The sequence below is a fragment of the Crinia signifera genome, chromosome 1 (assembly GCF_055691185.1).
Source record: "Crinia signifera chromosome 1, ASM5569118v1, whole genome shotgun sequence".
In the NCBI taxonomy this organism is placed as follows: Eukaryota; Metazoa; Chordata; class Amphibia; order Anura; family Myobatrachidae; genus Crinia; species Crinia signifera.
In genome coordinates, this window is record NC_139217.1 from 302,896,380 (window position 1) to 302,920,023 (window position 23,644).

The 23,644-nt window shown below is 42.8% G+C and overlaps 1 protein-coding gene, 1 non-coding gene and 1 pseudogene across 3 annotated transcripts in view; all 3 read left to right on the forward strand.

Moving 5' to 3' along the window:
* The window catches only part of ENTREP1 (endosomal transmembrane epsin interactor 1), a 68,247-nt gene that overhangs the window by 41,876 nt on the left and 2,727 nt on the right, over window positions 1-23,644 (forward strand). For both annotated transcript variants that reach the window (XM_083186071.1, XM_083186072.1), the window contains exons 7-10: window positions 3,178-3,307; window positions 4,115-4,187; window positions 18,403-18,540; window positions 22,655-22,944. In XM_083186071.1, the coding sequence (XP_083042197.1) occupies window positions 3,178-3,307; window positions 4,115-4,187; window positions 18,403-18,540; window positions 22,655-22,944 (631 nt within the window). The remainder of the gene's footprint in view (window positions 1-3,177; window positions 3,308-4,114; window positions 4,188-18,402; window positions 18,541-22,654; window positions 22,945-23,644) is intronic.
* On the forward strand, window positions 4,745-4,863 carry LOC146045986 (5S ribosomal RNA). The gene has a single exon (XR_014465709.1). It is a non-coding gene; the product is annotated as a 5S ribosomal RNA (ribosomal RNA).
* LOC146038573 (5S ribosomal RNA) lies at window positions 5,775-5,892 on the forward strand (annotated as a pseudogene).

A 23,644-nucleotide genomic window follows, 5' to 3' on the forward strand; every position in this document is an offset into this window, starting at 1 on the left:
ATTTTTAAAACTTATTTAGTGTGCCGCAAGGTAAAAAGGTTGAAAATCACTGGTCTAGAGGAAGGAGGTTGGGAAAGTTTAAAAAAACTCAGCCATTACAGTCCATGTTTTCAGGATATCCATGCTTGACTCCAAATGGTTAAATCAAATTATCTGAGGTACTTTATAAGTAAAGTCATCATTGCCTAAGCATGGATATAAAGCCAGTAAGTTTTGGAAACTGCATTAGAGTACAATAATAATTATTTTCCTGAGAGAAGAGAAGGTTCAAATGGTGTACATTTTAAATCGTATTGAATAGCAAAAGTCATAGCACTGGCTGCTTGCTACCCATGTTAGAAACTGATGTCATGCTGTCATTTTAACTGCTTCCAGTTCCCAGCATTGGGTCAATAAGAGATACAGCGCTGATAGGGGAAACTCATCTAGACAGTGATCCTGGCATTCCAAGTTTACTGATTAGAGTGAATGGAGATGTTGGGTAACTGACTAAAATTGACAGTTTACCCTTCAAGTGACTTTGATGCACACAAATAGACTCACTCTACAGCTTCTAAAATGTTGGCTAAGCCATGAATTCATTTTTACAGAACTTAAACATTTTCCCCATTGTGTCATTTGTTGCCAATATGCTCTTGTTTTCCTTAAGTAAGTCTCCATGGCTGCCCTTGCAAGTCTACTTGTAAAGACTGATTAGAATACAGGCTCATTTGGCTAGAAAAGCAATATAAGAGGATTGCTGTAGTGAAAGTTCAATTTTCTTTCCTATTAAGACAGGAGCAGATGTTTGTGTAGTTGTGAACATTTAATTATTTTTAATTTGCTTCCACTGGCAAGGATTGCATTTACGTTTTGGCTCATTTAGCGACAGAGCCCTTTTTAATGCCTAAAAGTGCCACTAAAACTTATCTTCTATAAAAATACTTAAAATTCTCATTAATAAAAGTCAAATTAATAAATTGAAATAATGTTATTAAGACGATCATTGTAAATAATGTACAGATTAATATGCATTCAAAAACATTGCATTTTGAAATCAAAATTACTTTTGGTTGTTATGATAACCAAAATAATTAGAACATAGTTGTTTATGAAGATAAACTGTGGGGGTTATTCTTATTCATTGCGGGGTGCTGGCAGCTGACATCGCCGGATGTCAGCTGCCCGCCCATATCCGTCCCAACGCACACGCATATGGAAGTGACTTTCAAGTCACTTTTATATGCGTGTACCGTCCACATCTTTCGATGGTCGGCGACCATCGAAAGATGTAGGAGGTTACACGCAGCATAGAAATGGATGTTTATGCTAAACATCCATTAGCAGCCTGTGTGGGGGTGAACTCGCGCTGCGTGGGTGGGGCAGACAGACATTTGGCGGGTGGGTTTGGTGGACTCGCAAGGCTGCGAATAACCCCTTGTATTTCTAAAAGACACATATTTGCACTGTGCAATGTTGTTCACATAAATTAGTAAGCAGAGATAATATGAAGCATCATCCAAAACATCAAAAGAATATTTGTCACCCTGAGGATAAGGTTACAGAGTATTGTTTACATGGTGATACAGCAATATACAGTATTGCAGTGCCAAAGCACTCTCACACATAAAGATATGAGATGCAGAGTGAAGTTGGACCCAATGGTTACTTTCACAATCACCTTCACCAGCTATCACTATACCCAGTATCACCTATCTTCTATCCGTTTCCTATAAAAATATAGATGTTGTGCTAGGTGTCATTACAATGGGCGGTATTCAATTAGGCTGATTTGCCAGGTTTTTATGGCGATTTTGTGCTGTAAGGCGAATTTTTGACTAAAACGGTGAATCACCCAATTCAATGACCAGATGGCGAATACATTTCAAGGTTTTTTTCGCCATGATTCACCGAGTAGCAATCGCTATCTTTTTATGGTGAAGTGGAATGTGAACTTTTAAAATAAAGTGTTTTGTTTTTTACATTTGGTGTCAAAAAATCAGGAATTTTATTCTGAGGAGGGGCATGCTATTTTTATTCATGTGCTGTAATTTAAAAAAAAATATTTTTTATTTTTTTTACACAGACCAGCCAGCAGGGGGCCGGAGCCGAGCCGCTCATTAGATATTCATATATTCACTTCACCCGATCATTACATATGCATGATCGGGTGTATTGAATATACCCGGTCCCCTGCTGGCACCCCCGGGGAGCAGCCTGTGCTGCCTGGCACCCGGGGAGCCCACCTCCCCCCCACAAACGTTCTGGGGCAGGCAGGGAGACTTCCATCTCCCTGCCTGCCGCCGTCCTCAGGCTCCCTGCGGCATCGCCGCAGGAGTTAAAATTCGCCGGTCAGGGGCAGCGAGCCCCTGACTCGTTGAATACTGGAGCCGGCGAGGCTCCGGAACGCGGCGAGCAGTGGCGAATGTGCAGCGAATCCTAAACAGGATTCGCTGCACATCGCCAAAATGCTCATTGAATACTGCCCAATGTGTCCAGAGTACAGGCGACACATAGTTTTATGAACTGCTCATAGAATAAAACTGCTCATATTTACTGGACACTTTTTCCGTATTACCCATCACACTTTCTGTGTTCTGTTGTATACACAATAGACATTTTATAGATTTCAAATTATTACGTTATTTATTCTAAAGCACACACATACTGTACAGGGTATTCTGCAGCGAATAGAGAGAATATTTGCTCACTCTCATAAGTATCTGCCTAAATGGTATTTATAGTCTATATTCCCTACCTAATCTACACGCACGCAAGTTTTTTTTTTAATAACCTACTACCAGCATATTTTTGGATTGTGGGAGGAAACCAGCGTACCCAAGGGAAACCCACTTAAGCAGGATGAGAACATAGAAATTCCACACAATGCTATGAGGCAGTAATGCTAACCCTAATGGTGCCCATACAATGTACTATTATTGTATGCAATTTGGACTAGATCGGATCACATCACATACATTTTGCAATGCAATGAGATTCAATCTAGTCCAAATTGCATACAATAATTGTACCATGTATGGGCACCTTTACACCAACCTGCTTGTCTATCAAAATACTAATTTATGTGGATTGATTCATCTGAAATTGCTTTATTGTTAGAATAAACCACCATAAAAACCTGTTTAGTGTAAATAAATAGACATGACCAAAACTGACCGTGGATATCTCCTCTGTTAGGATGACTGGCAATGAAGTGATTCCTCTCCCACACATCTATGGATCCAGGTTCAAAGGGGTTGAAGTGTTTTGCCCTCTGGAACCTCCTCCTCCTTATGAATCCGTGGTTGGCCAAAACCATTTTCTTGAGGTACTTGTAGGTTACTGTAACTATATTTACTGTTTTTCCACACATATTTTACTATCCATTGCCCTCTTATTCACACTGTCCAGATTTGGCCTGGCTAAATTCAGTTTGTGTTTTTGGATATCCCAATCCCTTAAAACCTGTTTAGACTCTGTGATTACTTTCCTGTATTTAACACATGAATATGGCTGCTATATTTATGCAGGTTTGTTCAAATCTGGGACAGCACCAGTCAAAATATTTAGGGGGATATGCAATCCTCCACCGCTATTTCTGACGGGGGAAATAGCACCGGGTGCCTATTCAATGTTGTCTTTACCGACAGCATGAAGAGGCATCACGGCAGAACGAGCCTGACTTTAAAAGCTGTCATGCCCGTTCTGCCGAGAACGGCCATATCTCGACAATCCAGGGACAATTACCTGGACATGCCCCCTTTTCGCCAATCGGCAGGCGGGACATTGAATCTCACCTGCTGATTTGCTGTCGGGTAAAACGCAAACGGGCCAGGATCACGGCTGTCGGGACGGATCAACAGTCGTGATCCGGGATTGCATATCCCCCTTATGCTCCTGTCATCACTGTATATGATCTAGCTATAAATCAGTTGACTACTATATACTATACTGATAAACTTTATTAGAGGCATTCTTGTTACCTAATTCTGCTATCTTATTAACCATATGATCACTCTTTAACCTTGCCTGAACTGTTGAACAACATCACCTCATTAATTGCAGTAAAATGAGTGCAATGTCCTATCTCATATATATCTTAAACAAATTGAAACTCTCTTATTAATATTCATAGGAAAGAACTCCAGAAATTACAAACCTTGTAGCCAACACCATACCAAAACTTCCCAGCATGCAGATCATTCAAGGTAACTCATGGAACAAGGGCACTTCAGCCTTAGATTACATATTATACAGAATGCATAACAAATTGGTTAAAGTAATCCTTTTTTTAAGATGCTTCAAATTATGCACTGATGAGTCAGAATATTCCCTATCCATGACAGGAAACCTTTGGAGAAAAGGTGAAGGAGGCTTAGAGGACCTTTTAGAATACATCAGTAGCTAACTGGTTTTCGCAGGGAAGTATCCTGGGAATTTTCATGGAAATAAATTAATTTAACTGAAAAGATCCCGAATTTATGTTCCTGGTAATATATTAACCCTAAATCCCTAGCAATCGTATTTGTTACTGTGTTTTTTCCTTCAGCCTATGGTGGACCACTGGTACCATGGGATATTCTAGGTCCTCCAGACCGGGCACCAAGGAGTTAAACTTCTGAGAGTGCAGCTGGGCTGGCCTCCTTAATACCCTGCCCTGCCCCAGGCTAATCAGTTTTTTTCTTGGTGCCTCAGGAACAGGCACATTTGTAGGAGTAGGGCTGTTTCAGCCCTGGTTTTAAACTTGATTTTTTATTTTATTTCAACCTACAGCCATACCACACTGAATAGGCCCAATCTCATCCGAACTTGGCAGCTAAGCAGTGTTGGGCCTGGTTAGTACTTTTGTGGGAGACCTCATGGGAACACCAGGTGCTGTAGGTTGCCTGCTGCAGGCGCTGTGCACTGCAACAGAAGGAAGCACGCTGTGCTGGGTCTCTGACCTCCATGGCCAGATGCCTCAGCATCTCCACAAGGCATCGGGGGAGCCGCTGCAGCGTCTGGAAGCTTCAGTCAGGTAAGCGGAGTCCAGGTGTGGGGCTCCGGCATACCTATAGCGGCGACCACCGCTGGCGGAGGAGGCAACGCCGGCGGTCCCGGCAGCGGGGTCCCGTTCTTTCGGTCTCCCCTCTAGGCCACCAGGGCTGACCTGTTGCAGGTCCTATATGGGCATATAGCCCTGGTTAGGCTCCGGGAGGGGGTTATTTTTTTGAGCAGCCCATAGCTCCAGCCCCAGTGCAGGTCCTTTGTTTCAAATTTCCTGCCTGGTTGACATCACTCCCGCCTCTCTCCTTTCTTCTGGTGCCTGTTTCAAACAGGTGTGCCAGAATGTTAGTCAGACACTGCCTATCCTGCATGCTGCACGGAGGGAGACTTGAAGGAGAGCCTGCTGGCGCTGAGTGTTATGCCTCCCTGTCCTGCACTGTCCTGGTGTCAGGTTGCATATTCCTCCTTCCTCACCTCATGGTGCTGGTTGATGAGAATAGATGCCTATATAGGGGTTAATTTGTACCCTATTTTTTCTCACTAATTGAGGTTATCTGTGTTTTTTATTTAGTATACTCTGTTACTTTACAGTTTATTACTACTGTGGTAGGCACACAGAAGCAGATAACAGAGACACTTATCTTATGTTTGTGTCTCTTCCAATTAGTGTAGTGCCTGTCATTACCCACTGTCCTAATTAAGGCTGTGTGTGATTTTTGTCTCCACAACCCTGTAGAGTAGACAGTTCCCTTCAGGGGCTTTCTGCCACAGGGCTCCCATTTTCTCCCTCTCTCCTCTCATTCTCCCAGACCTACAGCCATACCACACTGGATAGACCTAATTTCATCTGATCTTGGCAGCTGAGCAGTGTGGGGCCTGGTTAGTACTGAGTGGGAGACCACATGTGCACACCAGGTGCTGTGGGTTAGGCATTATAGCAGAGGATTGTGGAGCTGCCTGTCACAGCCTATGTCATGCACAGCTACCTCACCTCAGGGTAATTAGTGTGATAGAGAGAGAGTGATAGAGGAAGGTTACTACTACCCAATACCAACACTGTCCTAGTGTCGGGGTACATGTCCCCTACCTCACCTCATGGTGTTTGGTAGCTGGGAACAGAGTGTTAGTTTCACTTTCTGTTTTCCAGACACTATCTAGGATTACTGCTCTAGAATGTGTTTTATTGCTTAAGATCAGAGGATCCGTGGGACACGCATCAGATCGATATCATCCGATTATCAATAGAAATCGGACGATTTTTCATCTTATAAAAAAAAAAAAAAAAAAAAAAAATTTAATTTTTTTTTACTTCTGCCACTTTTGGTATATATATTGGCTGCCAGTTTATACTGCATGTCAATTTAAGGTGTTTCATTGTATTATACACATTCCATGTTAAGTACCTCTGTTTACCTAAACAGCAGCTACTTCTGTGGTGGGCTCACAGTGCAGTAGTTTTAACTATTTATTCCATATAGATAGTTATCCTTTTCAGTGTCTTGTTGCCCCACTGTTCACTTACTTGTAAGTGTGTGCGTGCATTTTCTCGGTGTGAGTGTACATATCGGCCCTCTTGTTCTAAAAGGGTCACTATGTCTTCTAAAGGCCCCATCCCCCCCCAAAAGGATGCGGCATATTTATACCTGCACAGAGTGCCAGGTTTTTTACCTGTGCAGTACATGATTACACAGGCATGTGTGACAGCTGCTCTGTGGCTCTACTGCCACTTGCTACTGTAAAAGGTTCAGCTGAGCCAAGTGGAGCTGCTTCACAGTGGCCTCTACAGCGCCTCATGTTGCTGTAACACAACAATCAGATGCGTAGCCTGGTGGTTTAGTATCTGCTCTCATTACTGGCATTGATTGTGAGTTCCACGGATCGGAACCACCCTCTAGCACAGTCCTGACCTAACCATGGCTCTCCAGCTACTGTGTAACTACATGTCTCAGCATGTTGGGGCTTGTGGTTTCAAAGCAAGGGAAAAACAGCATAAATTCATGGCTTATCCTGGTGTGCAGGATTTAGTGCAGGTTTCTGCATCCATGCAACAATCTGAGCTAATCTGCTAAGCGTAAATCCTTAGCTTCTGCTCACTTGCCAAATTTTGCAGTCTGACGACTCACAATCAGAGGATTTCTGCTTTGCATCAGAAATTTCTCCAAAGTCAGACACTGAAAAATGTCCCCGACCAGCGTGGCTGCGTTAGTATGGGCTTGTCCTTACCTAAGCCAGACCCTCAGCCTACAGTACAGCCTCCTTTATTCAAAGGAAGGACCTGTCCGTTTTCACGTCTCCACAGCTAGGAAAGCTCTTTAGGGAGGAGACCTGGGCACATCCTACTGTACCAAGAACTTTCTCTTGACTAGGTGTTTTTTCCTTTTAACCTTGTGAGGAAGGAAAAGGAAAGGTTTGAAAACTTACCACCAGTCAATGCCCATGTTGCACGTCTGGTAAAGTCCCTTAAGGAACCTACGGATAGATTTATGGAATTGTTCCAATTTTCTATCTATGCAAATTCAGGAGCAGTTATATGCCCTGCATTTGCTTCTGCATGAGTTTCATTGGCCTTACTTTTGACATACAGATGCAGCCCTCCTCATTTAACCTGTTAATAGGATTAAGTGAGTAATGGGATTACTATGCTAATCCCCTACTGTATTGTTCTATTTATTGTATTTCTGCTGAGAACAATAGGATAGCCAGGGCTGGCCATGGTGTGCCATGACCTAAGCAACAAAGTTGAGAGAGGCTCCAACTGTACCTTGTCTGAAGAGCTAAGATCCGGCACAAAATGTTCAGATCTTATAGTCCTCGTGGATAGTACTCGTGTGGCCAATACCTAAATAGGACAGCTTCCAAAAACTGCCTTATTACCCTCAGCGGTCCCAAAGCCTAGGATGAGGTAATTTTGCTAGACTGGGCAGGCCCCAGAGCAGAAGTACAAACCATCTGCCTGACTGGGTTTGTTCTCACCATGGGGCTTAACAGCAAACCGCATCGGACACATCGATCAACAGAATCTACTCTTCTGTTTTCAAAGGGTACATTCCCAGGCAATTCTTTTTCAACAAGTCTGTCTGTAGACATTGACAGGGCTACTGCTCTTCTCAGGGCCGTTCGCTCCCTCTTCACGGCGGGGGTTGTAATCTCGGTACCTTTATATCAACAGGGCACCAGGTTCTATTACACCCTGTTCCTGGTAATGGCCTCCTTGCATGTGCAGGATGCATACCTGCATATCGCCATTCATGAGGACCATCACAAATTCCTCAGGTGCACTGTTCAGAGAAATCTCTTCCAGTTCCGAGTTTTGCCTTTTTGGTCACTTCATCACAATTTGTGTGATCACTAGGGAGATGACAGTGATGACAGCCCATTTGCGACTGCAAGGGATTTGAATCCTGACATAACTGGGCGATATTCTCCAATGGTAAACTCTCAGGCCAGTCTCCAGGAACATGTCAATCTTACAGGGATACAGATGGTTAATCAACTGGCGTAAGTCCAGCATGATTCCCTCCCAGCACATGATTCTCCTGGGTACCCTTCTGGATACCTCGTCGCAACAGGTTTTCCTCCCCAGGACAAGAGAGAGAGTCTGTTCAGGACTTAGTGCGGACGTTCCTATATCTTAGGACAGTCTCAATTCACCTTGCATGCGCCTTCCCTCCATTCAGAGGTATTTCACCAGTTGGTGGTGCAGTGGGTTTGGCCTCAGATCGACCTGTTGGCCTCACGGCAAAACCACAAGGTTCTTTGTTACGAGCACCCACAAGAGACCCGGTGCATTTCTAATAGGGGCACTGGTGGTTCCGTGGTGTATCTCTTTCCTCCGATTGCCCTGTTTGAGAGAAGATTCAGGTGGAAAGGGTAATAGCCATTCTGGTTGCACCCAACTGGCCAAAGCGAGCGTGGTTCACAGATCTCAAGGATCTCTCCAGCACACCCCCGTGGCGTCTACCTCTACGGCCAGACTTACTCACGCAAGGCCCCTGTCTTCATCCAGACCTTCCCCGTCTAAATTTGATGGCATGGCGGTTGAGCGGCCGGTCTTAAAGGCTAGAGGATTTCAGACCAAGTTATTCATACTATGATTTCTGCTCGTAAACCGTCTACAGTTAGTTTACCACAGGGTGTGGCGGACTTATTTTGCCCGGTGTTTAACGCGTCATTTGCCTCCTAGGCAATATTCTTTGTCGAGGTTATTGACTTTTTTACAAGAGGGACTGGATACAGGATTGCGTCTGGCATCCTTAAAGGTCCAGGTATCCGCCTTTTCTGTTTTATTTCATAAGAGGATTGCTCAGTCTTCTGTGGTTAAGACTTTCCTGCAGGGTGTTTTACACTTGCAGCCTCCTTATGTTTCCCCAGTTCACCCTTGGGATATGATAATTGTTCTCAAGGCTTTACAGAAGGCTCTGTATGAGCCTTTGGCGGAGGCCACTTTGCATTGGTTGACGTGGAAGACTGTTTTTCTCCTGGCCATCGCTTCGGCTCGGAGGGTTTCGGACCTAGGTGTTTTATCAGTTAAGACACCTTTTCTAGTTATCCACGAAGACCGGGCAGTACTCCGTACTCGTTTGGACTATCTTCCTAAAAGTGGTATCCAGTTTCCACTTGAACCAGGAGATTGTTGTCCCGGCTTTTTTTGCCTTCTAATTCTTCTTCCGAGGATTCGGATTTAGTTACTTTAGATGTTGTGCGTGCATTACGCCTTTATGTTCGGAGAACCAAGGCTCTCCGAAAAACGTATTCTTTTTTTATTCTTTATGATGGGCGTAAGAGAGGCTGGCCAGCCTCTGATCCATCTTGCAATGGACTGTTTATAACGGCCATTCGTCAAGCCTATCTTTCTTGTGTAAGCCAGTTCCGGTCTCCGTTAGAGCCCATTCTACTCAGCTCGGTAGTATTGTCCTGGGCGGCGGGCCGGGGTGCTTCTGCTGTGCAGATTTGCAGAGCAGCTACCTGGTTTTCTGTACATACGTTTATCTGTTTTTACAGGTTTGATTCCTTCGCCACTGCTGATGCAGCATTTGGCAGAGGAGTCCTCAGTGCAGTTAGGGAGCGTTCCCACCCTTGAGGGACTGCTTTAGGACGTCCCATGGTACCAGTGGTCCACCATAGGCTGAAGGAAAAAACAGGAATTTTGGTCTTACCTGTTAATTCTGTTTTTCTGAAGCCATGGTGGATCACTGGGCGCCCACCCTTCGCTCTTATCTACTGTTTTAGAAAGATAGGTGGAAATCTTACAGCGCAAGCTGCTGGGTGTATGGTAAAGGATGCCAAGAGGGAACACCAACCCTCTGGAAGTGGAGTTAACGAAAAAAGGGGATGGCCCTTCACCAATCACTAAGCGCTAAATAAATAAGACTTTCCTGATCTGATTGTTCAGGTCCGGTTTCTTTAAATGGAAATCTGAATGGGAGAAAATAAAACACAACTTCTACCTAGTGTAATACCGTAGTGTTAAGTGGAATGATTATTCAAGTAACTGAATAATACACAATGGTAGAGCAATATAAGTATTCGGGGGATACCCCCTTTCTGGGTACTCACACTTTCAGTGTGTACAACAGGCGTGTCACAGGTTCTTTTATCCTCTCATTTGGTGATATAGGACTCCACTCTGATTAAAAAATGGATCCTTTATTACAATAAGTTACAAGTGTACAATAAAAAAGTGCAATCTCTGTACTCATCTGTAAGGTTAGGGAAGTCCAGCAGGCAGGTTGGTATAATCAGCATAAAACGGGGCCCCGTTCCAGCGCTCCTGCGGTATTCCTTCTCCCACCAGATGAGATTCAAAGGGGTTGCTGAAGTAGAGTCTGCCAACGCGTTTCAATCATAACATGATCATGTTATGATTGAAACGCGTTGGCAGACTCTACTTCAGCAACCCCTTTGAATCTCATCTGGTGGGAGAAGGAATACCGCAGGAGCGCTGGAACGGGGCCCCGTTTTATGCTGATTATACCAACCTGCCTGCTGGACTTCCCTAACCTTACAGATGAGTACAGAGATTGCACTTTTTTATTGTACACTTGTAACTTATTGTAATAAAGGATCCATTTTTTAATCAGAGTGGAGTCCTATATCACCAAATGAGAGGATAAAAGAACCTGTGACACGCCTGTTGTACACACTGAAAGTGTGAGTACCCAGAAAGGGGGTATCCCCCGAATACTTATATTGCTCTACCATTGTGTATTATTCAGTTACTTGAATAATCATTCCACTTAACACTACGGTATTACACTAGGGAGAAGTTGTGTTTTATTTTCTCCCATTCAGATTTCCATTTAAAGAAACCTGACCTGAACAATCAGATCAGGAAAGTCTTATTTATTTAGCGCTTAGTGATTGGTGAAGGGCCATCCCCTTTTTTCGTTATCTTATCTACTGTGTTTGAGTGTCTCTCTGTCTTGTTTCTTCAAGACTCTGGTGTTGGGGTGTATGTGTGTGTGGGTCGGCTTCGCCTTTTCCTGTTCCTTAGGCTTTGGTAGTAAGTAAACTGATTAGCCTGGGGCAGGGCAGGGTATTAAGGAGGCCAGCCCAGCTGCACTCTCAGAAGTTTAACTCATTGGTGCCCGGTCTGGAGGACCTAGAATATCCCATGGTACCAGTGATCCACCATGGCTTCAGAAAAACAGAATTAACAGGTAAGACCAAAATTCCTGTTTTTTGATGTGTCCAGTTTAGGGGCCACTAGCTGAACACCCGGGCTATGGGATATATATATATATATATATATATATATATATATATATATATATATATATATATATATATATATATATATATATATATTATAAAATGGCACAGTCAGAAATGCTTCAGATCAACCCTTGGACAGTGAGCAATGATGCAGCCCTGGCGTGGTTGGCAGCTAATGCCAGCAAAAGAGATCAGAGGACCTGTGTCCAGAGGCATGTACGTAGCATGTGTAGATGTGAAGAGAACATGCCACATGGTCCCTTGCCTTCCCCCAGCAGTGACACAGCTTATGTGGGCTAATGCAGGTGTGTGTGATGCACACCACAGGACATGTAACAGTAACACCCCGAATGGAGGGGAGATGCCCACACACACCTGCCCCTCCCTTACCACCCATACAACAGACTTCGGAGAAACATTCTCTCCGATCTGGAATGGGCTTCTCCATGCAGTCAATGGGGAGTGTGGCGATAGCTGTGACTTCCCACACTGACGTGTCTGTTGACGATCACAGAATCCAGTGGAGGACCCACCGCCGGGTACAGATGGCTTCTGCAATCAGACTCCCCAGTGTGAAAAGTGCCAGTGTCAGCGGAGGAGCAGGTTGTCTGTGTGTGTGTGGGTCTCCCACAGTAGCAGCAGCTAAATGGTCCCTTGGATGATTGCACTTTATCGCCATGGTTGTGGTATTGCCCGTGTGTTCTCATAACCTAATATTTCTTATGGAAAACCAGATAATTAAGTATTAGGTAGTCTGTTTATTTTTGCAATATATTGTAGTAAGCATTTTTTCAATATATTTTTATTACGTTTTAAGCACAGAGTCTAAAAAGGTAGTCTGTTTATCCTCTGAAGAGATTGCAGAGGAGTAAACAAAATAATGAATTTAGTTGAGCTGCGTAAACACAATCCAAAGCAGGAATGTTTCACGAATTTTAACAAGAAAACTCCTATTTTATTAAAAACTTTAGAGCAGTGTTTTCCAACCACAATAACTAAGGCACACTAGTGCAGTGTTCTTTAACTTCCATGGTATATGGGAAAAGAAGACCCACCAGTGTCCTTGTTTATAGCACAACAATAAATACAGCGAATCACCTGCATTTGTGGCATCACTAACTGGATCCTGCAGGACTAGTAACATGTGAAGTGGTCTTATGAGTCATGGCTCCAGTTATTTCAGACTGAAGGTAGGGTTGGGTCTGGCACAGGCTCCATGAGACCATGGACTTCAGTTGTCAACAAGGCACCATAAAGGCTTTTAATGTTTCCATAATAGTGTGGAGTGTGTTCACATGTCATCAGTTGATCCATCTGAACACGACATTGACTCGTAACCACTGTGTTGCAGTGCTTAGAAACCATTTTTAGCTTCCTAGACTTTATGTCCCCGATAATGTCTATTTGCATACAACATCCTGCACCTACAAATTTGAGGGAGTTGCAGAAAGCTATTAGGTGGCCTGGGGCAACATCTAACCAGAGGTCTTCTGTTGACTTATAGAATCAATGTCACATAGAGTTGTTGTACTTTGCTGGACTAGAGAAGGTCCAACTAAGCACCTATCCCATGACTTTTGCCAGTTCAGTATATTTATGATTTGTTAATTTGTCCAATTACATTTAAGCACCTGAAGTTGGGAATGTGTATAAAAATGGTTGCGTTCTAATTGTTGCATACAAAAAAAAATTTAATACCTTGAATTAAAGCCTAAAGTCTGCATCTCTGTTTCATTTCAAATCAGTTGGGGTGGCTTAGAGCTAAAATCAAGAACATTTGTGCCAGTGTCCAAATATATATAGACTTAGCTGTATTTCTAATTGGCTGCTCTACGTATGCCAAACATTCTGGTCACTATTATTTTAGTCACTTCATTTGTTTTATTGCTCACTATTGCGAAGAAGACCATTTTAATTAACTGTTCCTCCATATCTGAACACAATTAAATGAATGTTTTTTTAAAAAAATTGTATTTTAAGAGACAATTCAAACTCTCAGATATGGGTCCTTATTCGGATCCGATACGTAATCCCGGCGGTCGGGATCCCGGCGGTCGGAATCCCGACACTGGAATCCCGACCGCCGAAATCCTGACATGGGGGGGACGTGGATCGCCCCCCCTTGCGGGCTCGCTGCGCTCGCCACGCAGCGGGCCCGGTGCGCTCGCCACGCAGCGGGCCCGGTGCCTCGCTACGCTCGGCACGCTATTTTATTCTCCCTCTATGGGTGTCGTGGACACCCATGGAGGGAGAAAGTTTCGGGATTCCAGTGTCGGGATTCTGAACGCCGGGATCCCGACCACCGGCAAATTGACCGCATCCCCCTTATTCATATCTGATCACAGTACAAATTTGTTCTCAAAATGGGCAGATGTAACATGTATAGAGAGAGTTAGATTTGTGTGCGTTATTTTGTTTCTGTGCAGGGTAAATATTGGCTGCATTATTTTTACACTGCGATTTATATTTCTGTTTTAACACACCCACCCAAATTTAACTCTCTTTGCACATGTTACATCTGCCCCACCTGCAGTGCACAAAAGATTTTAACTTTTATTAATGCAGTGTCCAACCTATTATTTTATAAGAGCTTACTAACTTTAAGGATATCAAATCCCACAATTAGCTGGTATGTACAGTTACAGTATGCTGCCCTGAAATTCAGTTCCATATAACATTTGCCCATGAGTAGCTGAACTAGTAAGCACAAGAAATTGATGGCCTATAACAAAGTCTTCACGTTATGGTATATGGGCAATCTTATTATGCACCTTGAGAAATTAAACTAAAATGCCATATGCGATACGGCGGCCTGACTAGCTAGCGGCCGCACGTGTCTTCCAGCGCTCCCATACAAATCCTGTATAAACTCCTGTTTCCAGCAAAGATATCGACACAGGGCTAAACAGAGAGCTGGGATATTATTTTTGTCACCTCCAGGCTCCTCCGGTGTAACTTCTGAGGGACGGGTGACTCCTTACACAAGTAGCGGCCTGCTCGGTCTACGTGGTGCTCTGGACCCTGCATGCTGCCTCCGCCTGGTTGTCTGGTGGATGATCTATTTTTCATCCAGTTTGGAGCCTCCTCGCTTGCCCCTACCGTCTATTATCGCCGACCTGGTGGTGTGCTAGCCATCACCAATTCTGCTTGAAGTTCCCTTCTACCAGGCAGGTGGATTGTGTTTCTAGCTTAGACTCAAATGGAGAATCCTCTACACTGAGGCTATAAATGACTCTGCCAATAGGCTTTGTTGGGAGCTCACTGCAGTACAAGACTGTGCTTTTTCTCCTTCCTATGCAAATGCTAATCCTGCTGTTGTAATTACTACTTTTACACCCCAAGACCATGCCTCTGCAACCCTTCCAGTTGAGGCTGATACTTCCTATATCCTGGGGGAGTGCTCCATAAGCGAGGAATTTATGTTTCAGGAACAGTCGATCACAGCCTCTATTGATCCTATTTTTGATTATACTTTGGGGGAAGGCTGTGTGGATGATTTTCCTCCCTATCACCATGCTGTTGCAACACATTCAGACCCTGTGATTGTCCAAACCCTGGAGGAGTGCTACTTGCTGGTCCTGTCTAGATCTGCTAATATGCCATGCCTTACCCTTTTATGTTCCAATGCTGCGGTGGTATATCCGACTTTATATTCGCTGCTCCTGCAGGCAGCTTTGAGATCCTGGACAGTAATTTGTAAGTGACAATTTACAGAGGTGGATCTTCACAGCGCTTTTCTCAGGAAAGACGGTTCTAATCCAGGTGTTCACCAACACGCGGGTCAGAAGAGAAAAAGATTTTCCAGTTAGTACATAAACTGAAAATTCTGATTCAGACGGGTAAAAGTACCACCGCCACTCACCTAGATTTACTAGGAGATGTTCACATCAAGGTATCTTTAAATGTCTATACACCAAGCCAATGGAAAGACACTCACCAAGGGAACAGTCCCTATGTTCATCAGAAAGGTTTCTTTATTCAGCAGACTTCATACGACTGGTCCACAGGTAAAACTCACATTTATTAAAATTTCGACAAAAACTTAGGGCCCCACACTTCCACTGCTGTATATCTGTCCTCTCACCCGGAATAAGAGGTGGCAGCGACACAGTTCAACCCAACGATGGCATCAGGGTTAGGTGGAAACGTAAGGGTCCAGGTTAAAAAGTCCTTTCAACACCAACGCGTTTCGAACATGAATGTTCTTCCTCAGGGTGCAGTACTGCACCCTGAGGAAGAACATTCATGTTCGAAACGCGTTGGTGTTGAAAGGACTTTTTAACCTGGACCCTTACGTTTCCACCTAACCCTGATGCCATCGTTGGGTTGAACTGTGTCGCTGCCACCTCTTATTCCGGGTGAGAGGACAGATATACAGCAGTGGAAGTGTGGGGCCCTAAGTTTTTGTCGAAATTTTAATAAATGTGAGTTTTACCTGTGGACCAGTCGTATGAAGTCTGCTGAATAAAGAAACCTTTCTGATGAACATAGGGACTGTTCCCTTGGTGAGTGTCTTTCCATTGGCTTGGTGTATAGACATTTAAAGATACCTTGATGTGAACATCTCCTAGTAAATCTAGGTGAGTGGCGGTGGTACTTTTACCCGTCTGAATCAGAATTTTCAGTTTATGTACTAACTGGAAAATCTTTTTCTCTTCTGACCCGCGTGTTGGTGAACACCTGGATTAGAACCGTCTTTCCTGAGAAAAGCGCTGTGAAGATCCACCTCTGTAAATTGTCACGTATATCTGTCTCAGGGTTTGGTAGCCCTATTTGGTGTATTTTCTAGCTGCATTTCTATAGTGAGCGCAGGTGACCACTAATATCTTTTCTCCAGTAATTTGTAAGTGTTTCGGTCCTGCCCCAGTGGTTACGTGGGTATCTGAAGTCCTTCTACATGCTACATAATGCAAGAGCTGTCCTTTGTGATAATGATCCCATATGTTAGTGCATATGTGATTATGATTTATGCAGTAGCCGGAGATGTGTGGCAGAGAGGGGCTGCAGATGTTACTGCGTTCTGCTCCTAGTCTTCCTTTTCAATCCTGGTAAGAGTAACAACCATGGCAGCCACTTCTCTGCAAGAGATTCATACATACCTTTAAAACCATGAAAACAATTAAAGAATCAGGGCCACTTTAGCACCAGTTAGATAACTTTGTTTGTCTATCACAACATGGTACACTATACTACTGGGCCATGTTGTTTCTGTAAGTGAACTTAAAGTATAAGGGGGATATTCAATCTCCGGCCCTATTCAATGTCTTCCTCGGCAGCATTGAACAGGGATCTTGGCAGAATGTGCCCGAATTCCCAAGCAGTCGGGCACGTTCTGTTGAGAACGGCTGGGAATTGATGAGTTCCCTCCCACAGCTCGCCAAATCCCCAGCCGTTTATTGCTGCCATGCCCCCTTATTGCTGCCACTCGGTGCTCGGCAGGCGGGACATTGAATCCCGCCTGTAAAATCTCTGTTGAGCATACCGAAATCAGGACAGCGTCTCGGCTGTCGGGTCAGCCCGACAGTTGTGACTCTACATTGAATACCCCCCCCCCCCCCAAGTGGGACTGGCTGGATGTGAGGAAAGAGGTACAGGATAAAGCTTTCTGTCAGGGTTATCAATGAACCACTAGGTATTTTGTTGTTTTGCTGGACAAACATTCTTGGTCATGATTTCAGAACAATCAAGTGACAAACAGCCAAGGTCATCTCCAAGACAGGACCAGGGATATACATAATTTATTGTATGGCATAGCAATCAGCTCATCGAGTCCAGTGGGCTGAATGACAGTGCATCCTTTAATTAAACCTTATGAGCCAGTTGACCCATATACTGGGATAGAGGTTCATTGTCCTGAAGACAAGAAGGCTCCACAATGGCTGTACTTAAAATGATGGTTGCAGTGCCATTAATGTTTTGAATTTTCTTATGGTAAGCATTATCTTTGATGGGAGGAGTGTGGTATTTGTAGAACTATTGGATTAGACTGTCTGGCATCAGTATGCATCTGATCTTCTTACCTATTACTTTTACACCCACATTTGCACACACACTTTTCAATTATCCCTACCAAATTTGTCGGGTTAATGGGCCTTATTTTAGTTCACTCTTTCTGACAAAATCCTTCTTAGATGGACAAAACCATGTGCACTGCAGGGGGACAGATGTAAAATGTGCAGAGAGAATTAGATTTGGGTGAGTTATTTTGTTTCTGTGCAGGGTAAATACTGGCTGCTTTTTTTTACACTGCAATATAGATCTCACTTTGAAGTAAAACCCCACCCAAATCTAATTCTCTCTGCACAAGTTACATCTGCCCCACCTGCAGTGCACATGGTTTTGTCCATCTAAGAAGAAATTTGTCAGAAAGAGTGAACCAAAATAAGGCCCAATGTTCTCAGATGGGAGTTCTATTGAGGATGGGATGTTGCTTATGGCAGCCATGCAGAATCTACTTATTTACTTAACACCTTCTACAAGATAATTGACAGAATCTACAGATTTACTATTTTACACTGTTGCTTTTTGGATCACTGCATGTATGTTTCCTTTTGTGCCACAGTAAGTAGAGTGTTTTTCCCATATATTTAGATTGTCATGGCAAATGTATACCTGAGATGGATGACTAATGCTGCCAAAGGGCTTAATGGCACACCAGCACTGCACTGCATATGACTTAATTTTGTTTTGTTTTTTAAATGAAACTGTTATTTATACCTATAGAAGCTGCCTGCTGTTCCAATGCAGAAAGCATGCCTGATTCTAGTGCTACTGCACAACAAGACACTGGAAGTGACCAAGTCAAAATGTCACGGAAGAGATCCCACAGTGATCCAATCATCCACGATTCTCCTGAAAGAGGTAATGTCATGCTTGTGTATGTTTATCAGAAGGGCAGGGTAAAGCATCTATCCAAAGACAATTGATGCTAGTTTCCATGTTTATACATGAATATACTGATCTTTTCCACATTAGGAAGTCACATTGCATGGGGTATAGCCTGATTTACACACAAGCAACAGAATCTATAAAAGAACCCTAGGTTAAACAATGAAGAAAAGCCTAATCATGCGCTTCATATGTAGCAGCTTTCCATTAGAACTGGTACTTTATTGCCCCACCAGGACTTCTGCAGGTACATTAAGGCGTTCATTCCTCTACAACTTCACAAGGTGGTACATGGGAATAAGGATAGGCAACAGACAATTAGAGGGTCAAGGAAAGAGACAATTAATGTGTGGAGGGAAAAGGGTGTGGTATAGCCCACAGCCAATATCTAGGGCAACCTAGTGACGTCATAAGGTCCACAGCACATGGTCGACATATAAAATGCCAATGTTTCTACATTTTTTTGGGTCAGTGTCAACACCTGAGCAATGTCGACCCACAATTAGTGTGCCATTTTATTCGCCATGCTTCAAGCCATAGCATTCCTAATCGGAGTCCACATAAAAGTATGAAGAGTTCATAAAAAATTTTAAATCACAAAGACTCAAGTCTACCTTTCCATGTCGGCATTTTGCTAGCTTTGACCTTTTTTCAATATGGACCTTATGTGAGTCAACCTATTTACTGTCGAGCTAGACATTGTCAGTGATCTGGATACTGAGGAAGGGCTCTAGGCAGAAGAACCAAGGAGAAAACAAGGTAAAACGTAAATAAAGGGCATTGCAAGCTAAACCAAGTCGGGGTTAGTAGCAAATACAGGAAACCTCTGGCTCCTGGGTCATAAACTTGGAAGTCATCTCTATGAAAGGGAGCTATTGCAAGTAAGTGTACCTGCATACTGGTGATCACAAGCAAGAGGGATTGGGATGTATTGTCATTTTCATGCAAAAATACAAACTGCCCTTTAACAGTTATTATAATTCTGCCCACATTGCTTGAGTATTGGAGATGTCACAGGATACTGCAAATCTGTTAAATAACTAGTCCTTATTGAGGAGTATTCCCTATTAATATTCACTCAAGTTATTCTGGGGCTCACCCTATTCTATTACGTTGAATTAATTCTGATAGTTCCGCTCTTTAATCCCAGGCCTCAACACCTTAACGTCCAATCCAGGTCTCTTGTCCACATAACTCCAACTGCCATTTTTCAAACAGTCTAACATGACAGAAGCTGATTGATTAGGACTTTATCTCTCTCCAAGTGTTGACAAATCTCCCCCACTACAATCTCCAATATGAGCCACACTCATCTTGCTCAGTACAGCTATATTGCACTAGATATTAAGAGATTTTCTAGCATTTCAATCTTTGTTTTAATGCATGTAATAGCAGACATGACTTGAATGCAGAGTGAAGGGAAAAATAGTTTTCCAATTCCAAATACAAACCCTAGTCATTTTAGATTTGTCAAATAAACAGGCAGTTGTAAAACCTATAATTTTGATTTCTCAGGTGTGGATCATTAGGTTGTCTGCAAATATGTTTACCCCATAAGGTTGACATGCATACAGTAGTCAACATGGTCCAAAAGTCGACAATGAAAAGGTCGCCGTGTAATTTGGGGTGTTATTTTGTATGTTTAATCACGTGACCCACATTTGGCTTGGCACAGGTTACTATTACCAGTTGTTACTTGAAAATTCAAGTGTGTGTATTTCCTCAGTGCGCAAGTGCAGCTTGGATGAGTTCTCTAGGGTGTTTCAGATTTGTACAAGTGGATAGATATATTGAGTACCCTTCACCAGCGCACCAAATTAATATAAATAACTTCCATTCTTTTATTGTTTTAGAGATGTCCTCAGGAACATGTAGTAATAGCTGACAGCTTTCCCATAGGTCAGATCTCCAATACACAGTGTTTTACATAGATCCACCATAAAATGAAAAGGAATAGCTCATAGCGTGATACAATTTAATATACATACAATAACATCAAAGATACAATCCACTCCAATTAAACAAAATCAGTGCACTAAAACACAGTGGCCCCAGGAATTCGGTACATGCAGCAATGTGACAACGTAATTACCGGATTTGCAGGAACTATTCATGAAGAACAGATCATACGGGTGTGTTAAAATATCCTGGACAACCTGCAGCAAGGTCTTAGTCCAGCAATAAACGTCCCGCAATGCCGTCACCAAATCACCGGGGGACCTATTCCAACGCGTTTCAACCTGCTATGGGGTCTTTTTCAAGGGTCCTGGTTAGTGCACCTCCATGTCTGTGGATCCTTTATAAAGGGTTCCTTCTGTCAATCTTACTTTGTCTGCCGGAAGTATCCTCCCCTCTGCATCTATGGGGACCAGGATCAACTTCCGGCCGCGGCTCCGTCTTCCTTGTACAGCGCTACTTCCGTGTTCTGAACACGTGATTGAACTCCCGGCCATGTGATATAAACAAAAGTCTTTAGCTCACGCCCTCCCTTTAGAGTAATGGAACACGGCTCCGACTGGACCGTCTGTGAGCCTACATCCCCTCCTCCTCAAAGGGGCGTTCTCTTGTTATTCTCAGTCTCAGATTACAAATAGATTATCTCCTCCTATTGCACGTCCCCATAATGTCCACATATCGCTAATGAAAAAGATGAATAAATACACTTAAAATATCTAAAAAACATTATAAAAAAGACAATATAAAATAGAAATGGGTTAGACACATATACTTTCACTTATAAAAACCATTTCAGTTCCAAATCAGCATTTATACCTGAGGGTTTCAACATATTAAAATCATAAATATATTGCATTTCAGTCTTAGCTAATTGAGAGTCTAGATCCCGTCAACGTAAATCCGGTAATTACGTTGTCACATTGCTGCATATACCGAACTCCTGGGGCCACTGTGTTTTAGTGCACTGATTTTATTTAATTGGAGTTGATTGTATGTATATTTAATTGTATCGCACTATGAGCTATTACTTTTCATTTTATGGTGGATCTATGTGAAACACTGTGTATTGGAGATCTGACCTATGGGAAAGCTGTCAGCTATTACTACATGTTCCTGAGGACATCCCTGAAACCATAAGGGAAGTTGGTTATATTAATTTGGTGCACTGGTGAAGGGTACTCAATATATCTATCCATTATTACAAGTCATAGTTCGTGTGTATGGTAAAATTAATAAAAAAATATATATATAAATATATCTTGAGTATAGTCATGTTGACCATTTCAACCTGTCAACCGTAAGCACTGTCGACCTTCTGTACATGTCAACCTAATGCATGTCTACCATATGTTTTCACCCTTTTGACTCTTGACCTATCATCCGGATATAGTTTTCTCTGCGCCCTGCTCTCACTTGCTCCACCTAGTTCTTTACAGAACTTGTTGTTGTTAGCCTCAAAAGTAACATTAAAAAATTATCTGAATTTGGCTGAATGACATTAGCTAAAAATGATAAACAATGTAATTTGTTAATTTCTTTTGAACAAACTATTAAAACAGCTAAAGCAGAGGTGTTAAGACTAAAAAAAAATCTCAAAAATACAGATTTGCGGTATACTTAAGGCCAGTACTATCCTGCAATGGCAGCTTTATCTGGCAAATATTGACTTCATAGGCAGAGTGTTGTTATCACAGTCATCTGGCTTTAACCTACTGTATAGAAATATGTAATAATTCAGTAGCAGATTATAGGTCAGTATGTTTTATCGTAGACGTGATTTAATTGTCATTGACCTATTAAAAATATAATTAAAGAAAGCAAAAACCTACTAGTCGTTGCTCCAGGCATTATTCCTTACTTCTTGAGGGCCAGTGGGCCATTCTCTCTCTCTCTCTCATCTTATCTTGTTTGCAGGGTCTCCTGAGTCTCCAGCATGCATTCTAGAGCCATCCGCTTGGCTGTCTTGCATGCTGTTTTCTACAAAGTCAGCCTGCAGACGTCTTCTGCCTCATGTCAAATTATCTCTGTTGCCACCTAGACTCTTAACTTTAACATATATATTATATATTCTTTAAAATAATTAATACTACATAATTATGTAAATAATGTACTATTTTCTTTCTTTCTTTAGGAGCAGTGCCAAGCTGTGAAGCTTCCACTCAAACTGAAATAAGGCAACCTTTGGGAACTGTAACTTTAAGGCGTGCTTTAAGAGCAAAAGCTGCTCGAGCAAGACCTAGGTCTCTCGTGGATTACAAATCCTACATGGACACTAAACTCCTGGTGACCAGGTTTCTAGAAGAGCCATCATGTCATATGTCAGCAGACATTCGTGAATTGGTGGAAAACATCAAAACTGTATTAAAATCCGATGAAGAACACATGGATGAAGCCATTTTAAGTGCCAACTTTCTTGATCAGGTAGGTCAAATAAATGTCATACCTACTTGATGTAGGAGAGTTAGGATCATAGAATTTAGATTAAGGTAGTAGAGAAAATAACCAGGGCTCATTTTTTAAAGTCAGTGCATGGAATGGCATAATTCGTTTTTCGCATGTGTTTTATGATCATGGCTATCCAAGCAAACAAATATAGACTAATGGGTGCTAGTTACTTATAGGATCAGTAGGTCTCCAACCTTAAATGGGCATGAGCTACTTGTGACATATAAATCTCCTGAAGAGCTACAAAAAAAAATCAGAAACATGCACCTGACACCATATGCCACACAACACAGTGCCCCCTGACACCATCATATACCACACCCTGCAATGCCCCTGACACCATATGCCACACCCGCAATGCCCCTGACACCATATGCCACACCTGCAATGCCCCTGACACCATATGCCACACACTACAATGCCCCACAGTAAGGCTTTTAATTAATTTCAAATGACCTGGTCTTTGCCAGGGGGTTACAAGGTATAAGATGCAGCTTATACGTGATGCCCCCTGTAGTGCTGTAGTGAATGCCTCCTGCAGTTCCGCTTACAAAAAAATAATGTGCCCCACAGTGCCACTTCATAATGCCCCCTCAGCAATACTCACAGAGGTATGGGGGAATAAGGAAAACCTATCCCGTGGGGAATGAGCGCCTAGATGTGGAGACATTCCAAT